Raw genomic sequence first — 16,026 nt, 5'->3', positions numbered from 1 at the left:
TCCATCCGTTCTGTCATGATACAAAACTGGAAGCAATTGCGGGTGAACAATATATATATTGGAACTTCAACACAGAATAAGACAATTCAGGAAAGAAGGTTCCTCTCAAGGCGTGGTCGCGATCTCGCGAGTAAACAGCAGCTCCGGACGGTCCACACAGGGGAAGACGCTCAGACTCGGACACACAGGGACTTCGATGGTCAAGTGCTCGGTGCTGAGTGCAGGTGCTCGGTGGTCTGTGCTCGGGTGCGGTGAAACAACAGGGATCCACTGTAGACACGACAACCCGGAAGACGACACGAACATACAGGCAGGAACAGGCAAACAACGGATGGACACTGGAATGGAGAGGTGAGTGAGTATAAATAGGGAACGGTAATGTGAATCAGCTGAGGTGGAGAATGAGAAGATTGCGAGCAGCTGGAGCACTGAACAAACACGTGAGCGGGACAACGCCCACTCACGCAAACTCACAGACATGTAAACAACAATGACACGAGACACAGAGGAAACAATGAATTCACAACCGTGACAGTTTGTTTCTGGTAAATCATGAGGAAAGTGTGATGGGTTACTCATATATGCTGATAAATGCACACATTACACATGTTGCTTAAAGAGAGAGAAAGTTTGCATTTTTAAATATAACATGTTGCATGCTGAGAGATTACTAAACTGCTGATAGCTGCAAGTGTGTTTCCGTAAAAGAGTATATGAAGCAACCATGACAAATATAACTTCTGCTTTGCTGATAAATATCTATATGTTACAAGTGTGAAGGCCAGGAATTGTTGTCATGAAACGTACAGCAAGAGGAAGTCAGATGAGCTCAGGTCTGTGAAACCTGAGGGGGAGAAGCTGACTGTTGCTGTTTGACAGTTTTACCAAATGCTGTATTTTCAATATATATATATTGTGAGACACGCAACAGTTCGGGGCCGAATCTTGAAGACTACTCTTCAAACGAAAGAAATCGAAATCATTGATTGTGGTGATTCGTAAACTTTTCTATATAAGTCTCAGCAAATTAGCAAAGTCTCTTTAGGAAATTAGGAATCTAATTAGGAAAAGTTAACCCTGCCAGTGTCGGCAGAGCAGATATATTAGGGCAGACTTCAGTACTTTCACTGAGATCATGAAACAAACAATCGCAAACTGAGGTTTTGTTGCTATTCTTTCATTTTTAAAACTGTTGAAAAATGTACTTACGTGTCTACTGTATCAGAGAAGTAATCAGTCTTCAAACGCCAGCAGCCTGTGAACACGAACCTTCACTCGATTTGACTGAATTACAGCAAACACTCCTTAACAACTTACAAGTTAAAGCACAAGTTTGTGTCACAATTTCCTCTGCATATTTCTGAGAATAGCAGGATGTAGGAGAGGATGTAGGAGCTGGGCGGAGAAAGGGAGGAAAAAGGCCAAGTTTTTTTTTCTTTCTTTTTTTTTAGAGCTAGATCTAATTCAGAAACCGAAACTATTCTGTTCTGGTTTGCTTGTGTTCTTTGTGCCCTAATTAGGACCCAAGCCCTGAAAGGTTGAAGGTCCTTTTGTTTTTCTGAGGATTATTATTATTATTTTTATGATGATGGCCCAAGCCCGGCTGGGCAGAAGCTAGTACCCGTGCGTGGCAGGGGGAATCGACAGCGCTGGGTCCCAAAACTTGGTCCATATATTAAACACACTTGCACATTTTTGGGAATTGTGATGAGTTTACTTCCATTATAAATTCCCTGGGCGAAGAAAAAACTATAACAAACAAGCTTGAGATTAATTTAGAACATTTATGGATGCGATATGTATTTTTCTTTCTTGCCCAAATTTATACGGCGATGGCCGTGGAGTGTAATGATTGGACTAGCCGAATGGGGTCAGGGCCGTGCGTCACTCCTACGGTAGCGTGGCCGAGCGGTCTAAGGCGCTTGCGTTCCAGCTGGGGAACAATAGTCCAACAAAGAGGGGGGAAGGAACAGAGGGGGAAGGAAGACAAAGAGAAGGGGAAGAAGAGAAAGACAAAATGAAGGAAAGAAAGGGTGAAATGTGACGTTCAGAGATACGTCTTCCTCAGCATAGGTCTTATGATACAATTTCCGGTTTCTTCGTGTGGGGAAATCACGCGTTTATATTACACTGTTTTCTATTGCAGGTGCTCACCGAGACCAGGGTTCGAATCCAGCTAAAGACAACTTTTTGTAATATTTTTTTTTTTAATTAAATAAGCATTCTTTTTGAATGCATACTGTTCCAGTGTTAATAAAATATACATATGTAATTTGTTTGTTGTGTTTTATTGATATTCTTTCATGAAAAATAATGTTATTTGCATTATTATGCAATAAACAAAGATGCAACCCATTAAATAGTAACTAATAGGCTGAAAAATGTCTGTCACAAGAATAACAAAATTTTACAAATTATATTTTTATAAACAAATGTTAAATTGTTGCAGTGTACTGATAAAATATTGTGTTGTAATAAAGTAAATAAGCTATTTTTTTGAATGCATACTGTTGCAGTGTTAATAAAATATACATATGTAATTTGTTTGTTGTGTTTTTTTATATTCTTTCATAAAAAAATATAATTACCAATGGAACAGTGTTATTATTTAGTAGTTGCTGTATTACTATTGATCTGATTAAGTATTTTTTTAGGTTACATTCAAACAAGAGACTTGCAAATCTGTTATTTGTAATGAACAAAGATGCAACCCATTAAATAGTAACTAATAGGCTGAAAATGTCTATCACAAGAATAACAAAATGTACAAATTATCTGTTTATATACAAATGTTATATTGTTGCGGTGTACTTGTGAAATAGTGTTATATGAAAGTAAAAGTCAAAAAGCAATCACTTGCCAATTTGTGTTTATTTTACTATTATGCCAAAAGAACAGTAATGAATATTAAAATGTTAAATAACGTTTAAAAAACAAAATTAAAATGTTAAATAATATTCAATACAAGTATGCTATATACATAAAAATATATACATTATTTAGAAAAGGTTCTCCGCATTTCCTCTAGCCACTCCTCTTTTGAAAGCGTCTCGGTCTGTGGGCAGTACACCAGTACACCAGTACACCCTGCCCCTGTGCTGGCTATGTCCTGTTGCACTTGTTTTGAATTGCCCACATTTTTTACAAGTGTTGGCCTCAACAGTTCTCCTGTAGGGTCTCTTGGGCATGGCGTCTGGATTGGCAGCTGGTGCAGCGGGTAAGCGGGTGCCCTGTACAGCTGTTGGATGTAACAGTGGCTGTATCAGTTGCATTCCCTGGAACATTGGCGCACCCTGGATCATTGGCACTCCCTGGATCATTGGCACACCCTGGATCATTGGCACTCCCTGGAACATTGGCACACCCTGGAACATTGGCACTCCCTGGAACATTGGCACACCCTGGAACATTGGCACTCCCTGGATCATTGGCACACCCTGGAACATTGGCACACCCTGGAACATTGGCACACCCTGGAACATTGGCACTCCCTGGAACATTGGCACTCCCTGGAACATTGGCACACCCTGGAACATTGGCACTCCCTGGATCATTGGCACACCCTGGAACATTGGCACACTCTGGATCATTGGCACACCCTGGAACATTGGCACACCCTGGATCATTGGCACTCCCTGGATCATTGGCACACCCTGGAACATTGGCACACTCTGGATCATTGGCACACCCTGGAACATTGGCACACCCTGGATCATTGGCACACCCTGGATCATTGGCACACCCTGGATCATTGGCACACCCTGGATCATTGGCACACCCTGGAACATTGGCACACCCTGGATCATTGGCACACTCTGGAAACCTGGTGCTGCTGGCATAAGTACGGTTGGCACCATCTGCAGTGATGCTCCAGGTGCTGATGGTGTCAGCAACATCTGACTCTGCGCTGGTGCCTTGGGTCTGAGAGGGGGTCGCCCAACAGAAGTCTGCCTCTGCTTTGCCTGACCAGCTGTGCTCTCTGGTAGCTTGTACTGGTGCTGCTCCCCTGGTTGTTCTAGCCCAGTCCGTAGACGTTTGGCATCCTGGAGAGGTTCATGAGCTTCAGGGAGGGGCTGAGGCAACTGAATGCCCTGAAGCAGCACAGACAGCTCCTGCTTCTTCTGTCTGCTGTTGTACCACTGAATCAGGGTGTTCTGGTTAACCTCCACCAGCTGCATAGATGTTCCTCCCATCACCAAGCTGTTGCCCAGTACAAGCTGCCTTATCCTGCGATAGTCTTGCAGGATCAGAGACCATCTCGACAGGGATCCCTTGCCTTGGCTTGGGTGGACAGTGCAGAGTCTGATGAAGATGGTCTCCACCAGACGGCAACAGTCAGGCCACTGAGCAGGAGTGCACACATCTGGTGGTGCTCTCGACTCCAGGGTGAGTGGACCTCTTGGGTACTTTGAAGCGTCCCTCAGCAGTCTCTTACGGCATCGACTGCCATACACCACCCGTTCCTTGTCCCGGTCATCCAGGTTCTGCCAAAGAGAGATTATGGTGTTGGCTTCTGGCTGGTCAGGCTGAGGGCTGTGTGGGCCCGGAGATCCACCAGATGTTCTGCCAGCTGGTCCACATGTTGATATCCCGGGACATTTTGGTAGTCAACAGCCTATTAAAAAACACAAACACGCAATACAATTATTACATCACATCTGTCTAATGCATCATTCCATAACTGATTGTGTTATTTTCCTGTTTATCACCGTAAAGCTTCTTTAACACAATCTGTATAGTACAAAGCAGAGAGCGCCGGTCTTGACATTTTCTTAACATGTACTTTATAAAGCACCAAAGAAATAAAGATGACTTGGCTTAATGTGTATTTGCAGCTTACAAATGAATTTAGGTTGTACTTTTAAATTTAAAATATGTGTAAAGTCTGAATTTAAAGCACTGGATGTTAATTCATTATAATTATTCTAGCTAATTTGAAAGACAGCAGTGGTATTTACCGTCTCTTCTTCATCATCATCATCCTGACCAGCATCCTCTGGCTCTGAAGGGAGAGTTGAAACAGATGTTTCAGAGGGAACAGGTACGTGTGACAGCAGTCCCTGAGGGTCCAGGTGATGAAGGAGACGGTGTGAGGCCTTGTTTGGGGTCAGGGACCAGTGAAGGAGATGTGGAGACCGGTGCAGACGTGGCACTGCTGGTGACCAGGGTGGAAGAACCCAGTGTCAGTGTGGAAGAGGGTGGTGACAGAACAGCCTCCGGATCTGTTATTGTGTGATCCTCGCTGATGTCACAGAAGCCCTCATCTTCCTCTCGCTCCTCCACACTGAGGTCCTCAATGAGCTCTGCTGTCTGCTCAGAGTCTGGGTTCATGGCCAGTCTGCTGGAACAGATACTGCACTCCAATGAGCTCACCTGAAATAACAACAATAAACAAACAGAAATTAAATACAATGTTGTGTATCATATTTGATACATTAGGCTTCTGTAGTAGCTCATATAGTGTGAGAATATAGAGCTCATCGTCGAGGAGAAAAAAATATTATTCAGAGGCCCAAAACCTTTAATTATGGGGGCAAAACATTACATGAAATGCAATAAAATGATGATTGAGAGAAAAGTCTGATGATCATTTTGATATTTACATGTAACATGATTTTCTAATCAAGTGAACCTAAGCTGCTTCAGTCTAGTATATTACTATATTACTAACAATATAAAATTGTTATAACTTGTTATAAATTGTAATAATATAAAAAAAAAATTGTTATTTACAATATAAAGTTATTCTTACAATTACTTTAGACACTTTTACTAGCTAAAATATGGACTATAAATCAGACGATAGAGGGCATGTTTCCAGAAAAGTTTTGATCATGTTGATAATTTAGAGGCCTTTAGAAACTTGCATATCAATTATGATACAGTCGACTTAATCTGTTTAAATCTGACATATAGACGGAGGTTACACAGAAATTGCAAGTTGATAAACAAAAAACAAAAAAACATTTCTCACCGGTGTAACATGCAGGGGGACAAAACGTGGGAACCACTTTCCTGCCAAACAGCTTTTCATAATTGCTGTTTACACAGTGAACAAGTTCTCCTGTGTAGCTGCGCAGAGCTGATGGCTCCGCTGACAGGGAAGCCGCCTCCCGGTCCTGGTTCCACCGGTGTAGACCCTCCAGCAGATAAATCTGAAAGTTCAGACTGTTCGCACTGGTCCCTGTAAATAGACACAACAGTGTTTAGGGGGTGTTAAAGAAATACACAAAGACACTTAATGCTCTTTCTTTACACATGCACAGTGTGTGTGACAAAGACATACCTGGGATGAAACGGTTCAGGTGTTGGGATATCAACAGCTCTCTCTTTGCTTTGCGAAGCAAAGAAACATCAGCCGCATCCCACTCAAAAATGCACGCTGACAGCCGTTACATGAAGATGGGATACAGCTGATGGGCATCAGTGTTACACCCCATGGCAATCCTGCGCATAAAATGCCAGATGTCCAAGCGGATCATGAGATCAGGCCAACCTCTGAATCTGGTTTTGAGCTTGGTCTCACCCACATCAGTGCAGCAGCCACAGTCCACGTACACAACAGCAGGTGGATCCACACTAGCCTGCTGGCACCTTTTCACCAGACCATCTACCATCATGTCCAGTCCCGCTCCTTCCTGCGCTGTCAGCACACTTATGAGTACCTGACCAAACTCATTGCCAACAGAGGTAAGCCAGAGTCATGTTCCCCTCGCCGTCCCAGCCAGCTTCTTAGTGATCTGCAGTAGATGACAGGAAGCATGCAATTTAATGAAACATTACACCATGTAGAATATGATGCTCATGCTCTGATAATGATATAAATGTAAACACCATAAATTAACAAAAAATCCCTGCTAACATTTTTAGTGGAATCCATCTTCAAGACTGAACCATACGTGGATGTTATCCTTGCATGGATTTCATCCAGCCTTGTCAGGATGTCTTGGCTGTAGACGGTGAGCGATTGAATATAAGGTTGATGAAACTTAGAAAACAATCAATTGATGACAAACATTTTGAGGACATTTTTTAAATATAGAATGGACAAAGAGTTTGTTTCTGGTAAATCATGAGGAAAGTGTGATGGGTTACTCATATATGCTGATAAATGCACACATTACACATGTTGCTTAAAGAGAGAGAAAGTTTGCATTTTTAAATATAACATGTTGCATGCTGAGAGATTACTAAACTGCTGATAGCTGCAAGTGTGTTTCCGTAAAAGAGTATATGAAGCAACCATGACAAATATAACTTCTGCTTTGCTGATAAATATCTATATGTTACAAGTGTGAAGGCCAGGAATTGTTGTCATGAAACGTACAGCAAGAGGAAGTCAGATGAGCTCAGGTCTGTGAAACCTGAGGGGGAGAAGCTGACTGTTGCTGTTTGACAGTTTTACCAAATGCTGTATTTTCAATATATATATATTGTGAGACACGCAACAGTTCGGGGCCGAATCTTGAAGACTACTCTTCAAACGAAAGAAATCGAAATCATTGATTGTGGTGATTCGTAAACTTTTCTATATAAGTCTCAGAGTGATTTTCTTCTAAAACATTTTATCTGAACCTGGATAATCAATCCCATCGAGCCTCGAGAGCACCCGGATCCAGACTGAGTTTAGCACGGACTCCCCTTGGGAAAAGTTAAGGAGATGTGTGATGGAAATCTTAGTAATTTAAGGGGAATATAAACACAACAACATGTTAGTCTGAAACTCAGTACACAGATCTCATCTGGCCGAGCAACTTCCTCACTCACAGTCATAAGCTTCGGCCAACAGGAAGTCAGCTTTTATCGTTGCTGCTTAAGCCCAATTTATACTTCTGCGTCGAACTCACGCCGTAGCTACGTTGTACGCTGTGTGTAGCGCGCGTACCCTGACGTGCACCTCTCCAAAAATTTAACAACGCATCAACTCTACACGGACACAAGCGCTGTGATTGGTCTGCTAGGACCGCTCCCTCGGGTTTCACATGCTCCCTGTGCAAGTGTAATTGAGCGTCAACGCGGACAACGACACAGAAGTATAAATGAAAACCAACGCGTTTCCTACAGCGTAGAGGCTCCAGCATAGGTCCGACGCAGAAGTATAAATCAGCCTTTAGCTTGGCTCCTGTCCCCCACTCTGCCACATTAGGAAGACTGTTCCAGAGTTTTGGTGCTAAATAGGAGAAGGATCTACCGCCAGGAGTCGACTTTGATATTCTAGGTATTATCAACTGGTCAGAGTTTTGAGATTGCAATAGACGTGAAGGACTATAATGCGTTAAGAGCTCGCTCAAGTACTGTGGAGCTAAACCATTTAGTGCTTTGTAAGTAATCAGCAATATTTTAAAGTTTATTCGATGTTTAATAGGGAGCCAGTGCAGTTTTGAGAGAACCGGGCTAATATGGTCATACTTCCTGGTTCTGGTAAGAACTCAAGCTGCTGTGTTTTGGACCAGCTGTAGTTTGTTTATTAAGTGTGCAGGGCAACCACCCAGTAGAGCATTACAGTAATCTAGCCTTGAGGTCATGAACGCATGGACTAATTGTTCCGCATTTGTCAATGAGAGCATATGACGTAATTTAGATATATTTTTAAGATGGAAAAATGCGGTTTTACAGATACTAGACACGTGACTTTCAAATGAAAGATTGGTATCAAAGAGCTGTAAGGCCCGATATATTGGTCCAGAGCCGGTTCGCCAATACACGGGGAAGGTCATCACGTGTTCTGTCCTCACTCATGCAAAGTATTGGTTGGTTAAATGCGATACATTTGAATATGTATTCTTTTGTTAATTCATCTGACTCCATAAATGAAAGGTTTTAATAATATCTGTGCCTCACTAAAAGTGAGCGAATGTTTGACTATTCCTTTTAACCATTAAATGAACAATGTCAAAATTAGTTAGAATAATCAAATGTAACAATTTAATATTTCAGATATCAGAGATCAATTCCACAATCAATTCAAATATCTAAAACATGGTTATACATTGGTTACACCAAATAATCTTACCCAGCTTGTACCAGAGATATATAGAGAGAGAAAGGGAAAGGGAGAGAGAGAGAGAGAGCACCTATTCAATCGATGTCCAGCAAAGAAGAGAGCAGAGAGAGGGAGCACACCTTTCTTTATCCTCCTGACCAGGTGACATGGGGGATGGGGGAGACCACCCTCAAATGGCTTAACCAGTTTTCTCTAAACTTCTCCAAACCTTATATTTTATCGATCTGGATATGAGATATCCAGTGGCGATTCTAGGGGGTGGCCTGGGGTGGCCGGGGCCACCCCTGAAAGCTCATTGGCCACCCCTGTGGCCACCCCAGATCTGATAGGTAGTTGGTCAAGTTCGTCAACACAAGAAATGAGAAATGTTGTCAATCAATGATGACAGCTGATCAACTGATTTAGGGCCAGTTTACATTTTTTAACTAACACAGTAACGGTCAAACTGAGACTTTGAGAGCTGATTTCTGCTCAGCGGACGTTTGGCCATGCAGGTCAGGTGACTTATGAGATGAAAGTACGTGCGCTGCACGGTGCACCTGCTGCTGCTAGTCCGTGAAACAAGAGGACGGTGACGGTCACACAGTTGCAACAATACAACAACAATAAAATCGCTGGAATCAGTCGATTGAGAGGTATGGTCGGGACCCAACGCAGCAGAGTGCGGCTCGGGAATATAGATCTGATGGCCGAGTGCGGGCACGGGCGGTAATGCACTCGTGTGTGTGCTGGTTGCGGGAGAGTAAAACGATTCGCGGGACTCCCGCAAAATAGAATTATCTATAAATTGAACATCTAAAAACAAATAAATTGTCATTCATCTGTTGCACAAAAGCAACAAGAACAACTAAAACAAAATAGAAACGATTTACAGGCCAGAGTCTCTATGTATAACATGTTTGCATTTGCAACAATGTAGCCAATCACAGACATATGTGTTGATTTCTTGAACGCAGTGGCCAATCAGAGACATTTAAGATAGAATCCCCTCACCGCTCAAAATGGACTTTTTGTTCAGTGCTGATTTCTGCATAGGCTACTGGCAAATCATCTGATTATAGCAAACAAAGTGTATATATTATGAAAGATTCATTATGCAGCCAGTTTCATTGATAATAACAGAGATTTGTGAGATCACGATGAACTGAGATGTCAGCTTTTTAGGAATTATTAAGGGAGAAATCCGTCCTGCGCAGGTCTCTAATGTAGACTTTAAAAAGTAAGTAAGAATCTAAGTAAGAATCTTTATTGTCAATGTATATCAAGTATACAATGAAATTGCAATGCTCTACGGCCAGTGCATAATAAATATAAAAATTGTTAAAACAATAAATAAATATATAAAAAATATAAGACAGAATTTAAGAATATATAAGACAGAGACTACAGCTCACTCCATATTGTCCACATGTGTTATGAATTGAAAAACAAACGACTAACATTATATTTACATTAAAAGTAGCCTAGGCTGCAATCTAGTGTATGTGAACCTTTTTGCAGATAAACACAAGTGCATTTTCAGACAAGTTAATGGACAAGTTAATTGAGTAGCCTAAATCCTATTCCCACTACGGTAATTAATAACAGACTATAGTAAACACATTTCCTAAATAGGCCTGTGACTATATCTTACATTTTATGAAATAGTACCATTATTTAAAAATAAAGTTTGCACTTTGTTACTATTATTAAAATCCTCTATTGTTCATAAGAGTTTGAAGGTTTACATAACATTACTTTATAGTAGGCTATATATGGCCACCCCACTCTAGTTTTGTGTCCCATCTTGGCCACCCCAGTAAAAATGTCCTGGATACGCCACTGGAGATATCTGTACCACTCACTTTGAGACATTTCAAATGACACCAAAAACATAACAGTCAATGATAAACATTCACATTAAACCATGTTCTTGGGTGAGTTATTAGTTGTTTTGTTGTTTCTGAGAGGATGTGAGGTTGTATGGGGGTGGTCAAATGGTAATTAGCCAGCAGGGCCCTTTTGTCTCATTAGATCAGGCCTCAACCATTATTTTCAGTCTTACAGAGCGCACACACACACACACACACACACACACACACCAATCTTTCACACACCAAGGAAGTTTTTTGTCCAATAATTAGAATCTCTGTTTTTTCAGAATTTAGTAGTAAGAAATTACGAGTCATCCATTTTTTTATATCAGCTGTGCATTCCGTTAATTTAGTGAATTGGTAAGTTTCGTCTGGGCGTGAAGAAATATACAGCTGAGTATCGTCAGCATAACAGTGAAAACTAATTCCATGTTTCCTAATGATATCTCCTAATGGTAGCATGTACAGAGTGTGTGTGTGTGTGTGTGTGTGTGTGTGTGTGTGTGTGTGTGTGTGTGTGTGTGTGTGTGTGTGTGTGTGTGTGTGAGGGTAGCATGTACAGAGTGAACAGCAGCGGTCCTAGTACTGAGCCTTGTGGTACGCCATACTGAACTTGTGATCGATGAGACATCTCTTCATTTACTGCTACAAACTGATAACGGTCAGATAAGTATGATTTAAACCATGCTAGTGCAATTCCACTAATGCCATTATAATTTTTCATAATTAAAGTGTAATATAAATGAGTTTACCTTCCTCCTATAATCCTCCTTTCTCTGCGTGTGTGAAGTGGAGCAGGACAACGGCCCACCAGCGCTGGTTTCAGACTCTCATCCACACATGGTTTTGGGCATTTATGATCAATATAAGCAGCGGCACAACGGCTCATATGATCATTATCTCCAAATTATGACCAGAAATGGATAGTTATTGGAATGGAACAGTTATTATGCGCAAACAGCGGGAAAATCTGTATATTTGTGTGTGCATGTCAAAAGATTAAATCTGATTTGAAGCTTGTGAAATATAAACGTGCTCATCAAACCCGATCACATGTTTAGCGTTCATGTAAACACTACAGTCAGATTCATCAATCGGAATGAATTCAGTCCGATTGAAACAAAAGTTGTGCTTGTGAACATAACCAAAACTATTCTGTTCTGGTTTTCCTGTGTTATAAAATATGTGCAAAGAGACATCAGCTTGTCTGCAGACTGAGTTCTGTGGCTGGACTTCTGCAGATCCAATGATCCAACAATATACTAATATAATCAGTCATAATGCTGTTTTTGATGTTTGAAATTATTTTCCAAAATTCAGTAATATTTGGTCCAGCAGACGCAATGATTGCAAATTAATATGGGATAGCTAGTTTTATATATTTTTTTTATTATATTATATTATATATTTTTATATATATATTATATATATATTGTTTTATGGTGCGTATCCCCTAAACACCTTCTACCTAATTTTATTTATTCTCAGGTTAGGTAAAGTAAGTCAAATTCGATATAAACAACAAGTATATAAAGTTACATACTTACAGTTCAGTCGAAAGACTGCTCCGTGGTTTAGTTCAGCTCTATTTTTTCTATAGCAGAGACTCAAAGCAGGCTGGTATAAGTAATTTATTATATCAAAATTAATCAGATTACAAATTAGATTATAAAGAAATAAAACAAAATCCAAAACATAAAATAGGCAGTTCACAAGCTTCAGCTCCAGGTGGCAGGCTTAGACCATTGAACTGAGGAGAGGCTGACGGGGTTTGTACAGCGTCTCCCGTTGACATATTGTGTTTTTATACCCCGTTTCACACCCACTTATCACATATTCAATCATCTAACGACAATTTATCCAATCCAACATCTTGATCTATTGCTAACCCTTTCAACTCCTTCAAGAGCTTCTTATAAAAAGCCCTCCTTTCCTTTGTTCTCCTTCTCTTCGCCCGGATCCTTTGTCGTCCTCTACGCTTGGTCTACAAAAAAACAGGTAAAACTTTCCAATTCTACTTCTCTTTAGATACATGCTTTTCACCACTTAATGTTACTTCTATCTATTGATTAAACGTTTAAACATGAGTACATTGTTGTGCTTCTTGCATGCATTATTACAATAAAAGATTATTACAAAAACAAGTTGCAATGTCTTCTCTTATCACAACAGTTCAACAATAAAGACCCCTACAAAATCATCTCCATTGTCTTTCATAATAAAACAATTTCACAATAAAGGCTTTTTACCAAACAAGTTGCATTGTCTTGTTCTTAATAAAACAGGTTCCAATAAAAAGACTTTTACAAAACCAGCTGTACTGTCTCTTCTTAATGAAACAGATTCCAACAAAAACCCTTACAACACAAGTTACAGTGTCTTTTCTTATACAACACTCCATTCTAACAGGTTATATAGTTTATTAGTAACATACATACTTTATATATGAGAATCACAGATTAATACAGAATAAATTGCATACATATATTTCACTTCTAAAACTACAATGGTGATTAATATCATATCAGCCCATGTATATAAGGCGTTCTAAAATAATAAATTGCATGTTTACTTAACAATATATATATATATATATATATATATATATATATATATATATATATATATATATATATATATATATATATATATATATATATATATGTAGTGAATGGAGTTTTTCATGGTAACTGTTCCAGCAAACTTTTATTTGTTCAATAATTAAATCGGTTATATAAGTCAAAACAATTACTTTAAACATTCTCAATGCAATTTTTATTTTGCTCTGCAACAAGGAAAATGTGTATTTTTATTTATAATTAACATTTTGAGTTTGTTCTGTGAGTGACGTCATTGATAATGGACCGGTCGCGCCTGCTCTCTCAGAACAGCCTGTGACTGGAGATAGTCAGGTATGTCTGTATAGTGCTCTTCAATTAAGAGTAAAATATACTGTATAAAGTGATGTTCGAAGTCAATATTTATCATAGAAATGTCATGAAACCGAAACAAGTTGATATATTCACTTTTCTGAGTACAGTTTGATGCATTTTCGGAGTTTTATGAACGCACGTGTTTGTTTGATGTTGCCGCCCGCGTGCCAAACTAGAGTGCAGGTTTTTCCCTGTAAATACATTTCTTGAAATATAATTTTGGTGGATTGAGTCTGTAGAAATGTTGTTTTGTATATTGAATGTCTGTAACTTTAGTTTGGATGCTAGAATGTATGTTTATAGCCATATGTGTGACCTGTATTAGATGAATTGCAGTTTCTGTAATGGAGGACAGTACTTAATGTGTCTTTTCTCATACATCCTTCAGCTGAGAGAGAGAGTGAACCTGAAGGCGTGTGTGTTAATTGTCTGTCCTCTTGTCAATAAACTGCAGGTATGTTTAACAACAATAAGGGAAAAAAAACCACTATACGATCTAACAAATTGAGACATTTTGGCTAAAATCTTAATGTAATATGTACTTTTAATGGAATTTTATTTCTTTAATTTGATTTTTGTGAATGTGAATTTCCATGAATAAGACACAGAGAAAATTATTGTTGTAAAACATGACTTTATTGTATAAAACGCAGAACAGCCTGTGACTGGAGAGAGTCAGCTGAGAGAGAGAGTGAACCTGAAGGCGTGTGTGTTAATTGTCTGTCCTCTTGTCAATAAACTGCAGACGTGGTCCACCGAAGCCAGTGGTGTCGTGGGGGTTTTCTTGTGGTGTGAGACGAGATCCGCTACAAATTGGTGCCGTGACCCGGATTTCAAGAGATCAGCCATCGCAGATCGCCGGGAGCAACTTCCGCAGACATCACCAGTCAACAGAACTTTTGTGGTAGATAAGCAGTTTGACTTAAACATGGACAGTTACAGATTTACACACAACAAAACACAAGAACACTTGCCAGTTGCAGATGTTAATCCTGCAAACGTAACACCTGGTTGTGTAAGGAGTAGTGTTTTAAGCTTGCAGAGGTTCTCTACTGGAATGGGGAGGGGGGCCCAGTTAAATAGTATGCTAGAACAAAGCATGGTAGCCACTCCAATACATCTAGCCACTCCAGTACGTCCCTCAACCAGTAGCCCAACTATGCAAGGCATGAGTAGTGACACAACAGTGCCTCATGGAGAAAGACTATACTGCCCCCCAGTGGGTGAACCAGTGAATCAGTGGCAAACGATGGCAGATTTAATGAAGCAACTGGGTAGCGAAATAGGGAACCAAATTTCTGCAAACCTGAGATCTGCAGGGCAAAATCCCCAGAGAGATTATGTTAATGCCCAACAGCCTTCACCTCAGAGTCCTAATTTGTCAAATTTGAACCTAATTGTTAGGCATCAAGATATCAAAGAACCGCCTACCTTTAGAGGTGATAAGACCGATCGATGCACCATTAGTGAATGGCAAGAACTGATGCAAGCTTACTTAAACAAGAAGGGCTTCAGTGCATCTGAACAGGGCCAAGAGATTCTCGACAAGCTAATGGGCCATGCTAAAGATGTTGTGAGGACATGTATTCGCAACAATCCCCTGATTGATGTGGCTAGAGATCCACATGTCATCTTTTCAATTCTAAGGCAACATTTTGGAGATGCAATTTCCTCCACAACACCTTTAAGAGACTTTTATGACACCTTGCCAAAGCAGTCAGAAAGTGGCTTGGATTACTGGATCAGACTAAATAAGGCAGTTGACCTAGCTGATGAATGCCTAAACCGACAAGGAAAAAAAGTCGAAGACCCTAGTCACGAAGTGGCAATGATGTTTGTAAGGCATTGTCCTGAGCCTGCTCTGTACACTGCCCTTCGGAGCAAACCATTGGAAAGTTGGAATGCACAAGACATTCAAGCATTAATTGACAGCCACCACAGAGACAAACAGTCTATAAGAGTAGATAGAGAGAGAAGGGTTGATGAAACCTCATCTAACGCCTGGTGCATGACCCAACAGCAGTCCACTGCAGTTAATCAGCCAAGCGGTTCAGATTCTGCTCTCCTCGGGCGAGTGGTTTCTCTACTAGAGCAGTTCCTGGTCAAACAGAAGGAGCAAGAACAGAAAACTGAACAGGGCAAGGTCGTGCCTGAATCCCCTGTAGTCCCCTGCAAAATATGTAGGGCTCAAGATCATACGACAAAGACTCACTGTTTTAAGGAGGGACTGTGTTTT

General features: G+C 40.4%; 1 protein-coding gene across 1 annotated transcript; it reads right to left on the bottom strand.

Annotated features, from left to right (window-relative positions):
- Positions 1 to 2,853: 2,853 nt before the first annotated feature.
- LOC308700677 (uncharacterized protein) lies at positions 2,854 to 7,474 on the bottom strand. The gene is made up of 5 exons (XM_081382407.1): positions 6,863 to 7,474; positions 6,287 to 6,740; positions 5,975 to 6,184; positions 4,959 to 5,373; positions 2,854 to 4,615 (listed from the first exon to the last, which is right to left on the bottom strand). The coding sequence occupies exon 5, from the start codon at positions 4,191 to 4,193 to the stop codon at positions 3,000 to 3,002; it is 1,194 nt and encodes a 397-aa protein (XP_081238533.1). The 5' UTR covers positions 4,194 to 4,615; positions 4,959 to 5,373; positions 5,975 to 6,184; positions 6,287 to 6,740; positions 6,863 to 7,474; the 3' UTR covers positions 2,854 to 2,999.
- Positions 7,475 to 16,026: the final 8,552 nt, after the last annotated feature.

This window comes from Scardinius erythrophthalmus (assembly GCF_964197995.2).
Source record: "Scardinius erythrophthalmus genome assembly, chromosome: 13".
Lineage (NCBI taxonomy): Eukaryota > Metazoa > Chordata > Actinopteri > Cypriniformes > Leuciscidae > Scardinius > Scardinius erythrophthalmus.
Note: the sequence above shows the minus strand (reverse complement) of the source record. Positions and strands in the feature narration are given on the sequence as shown.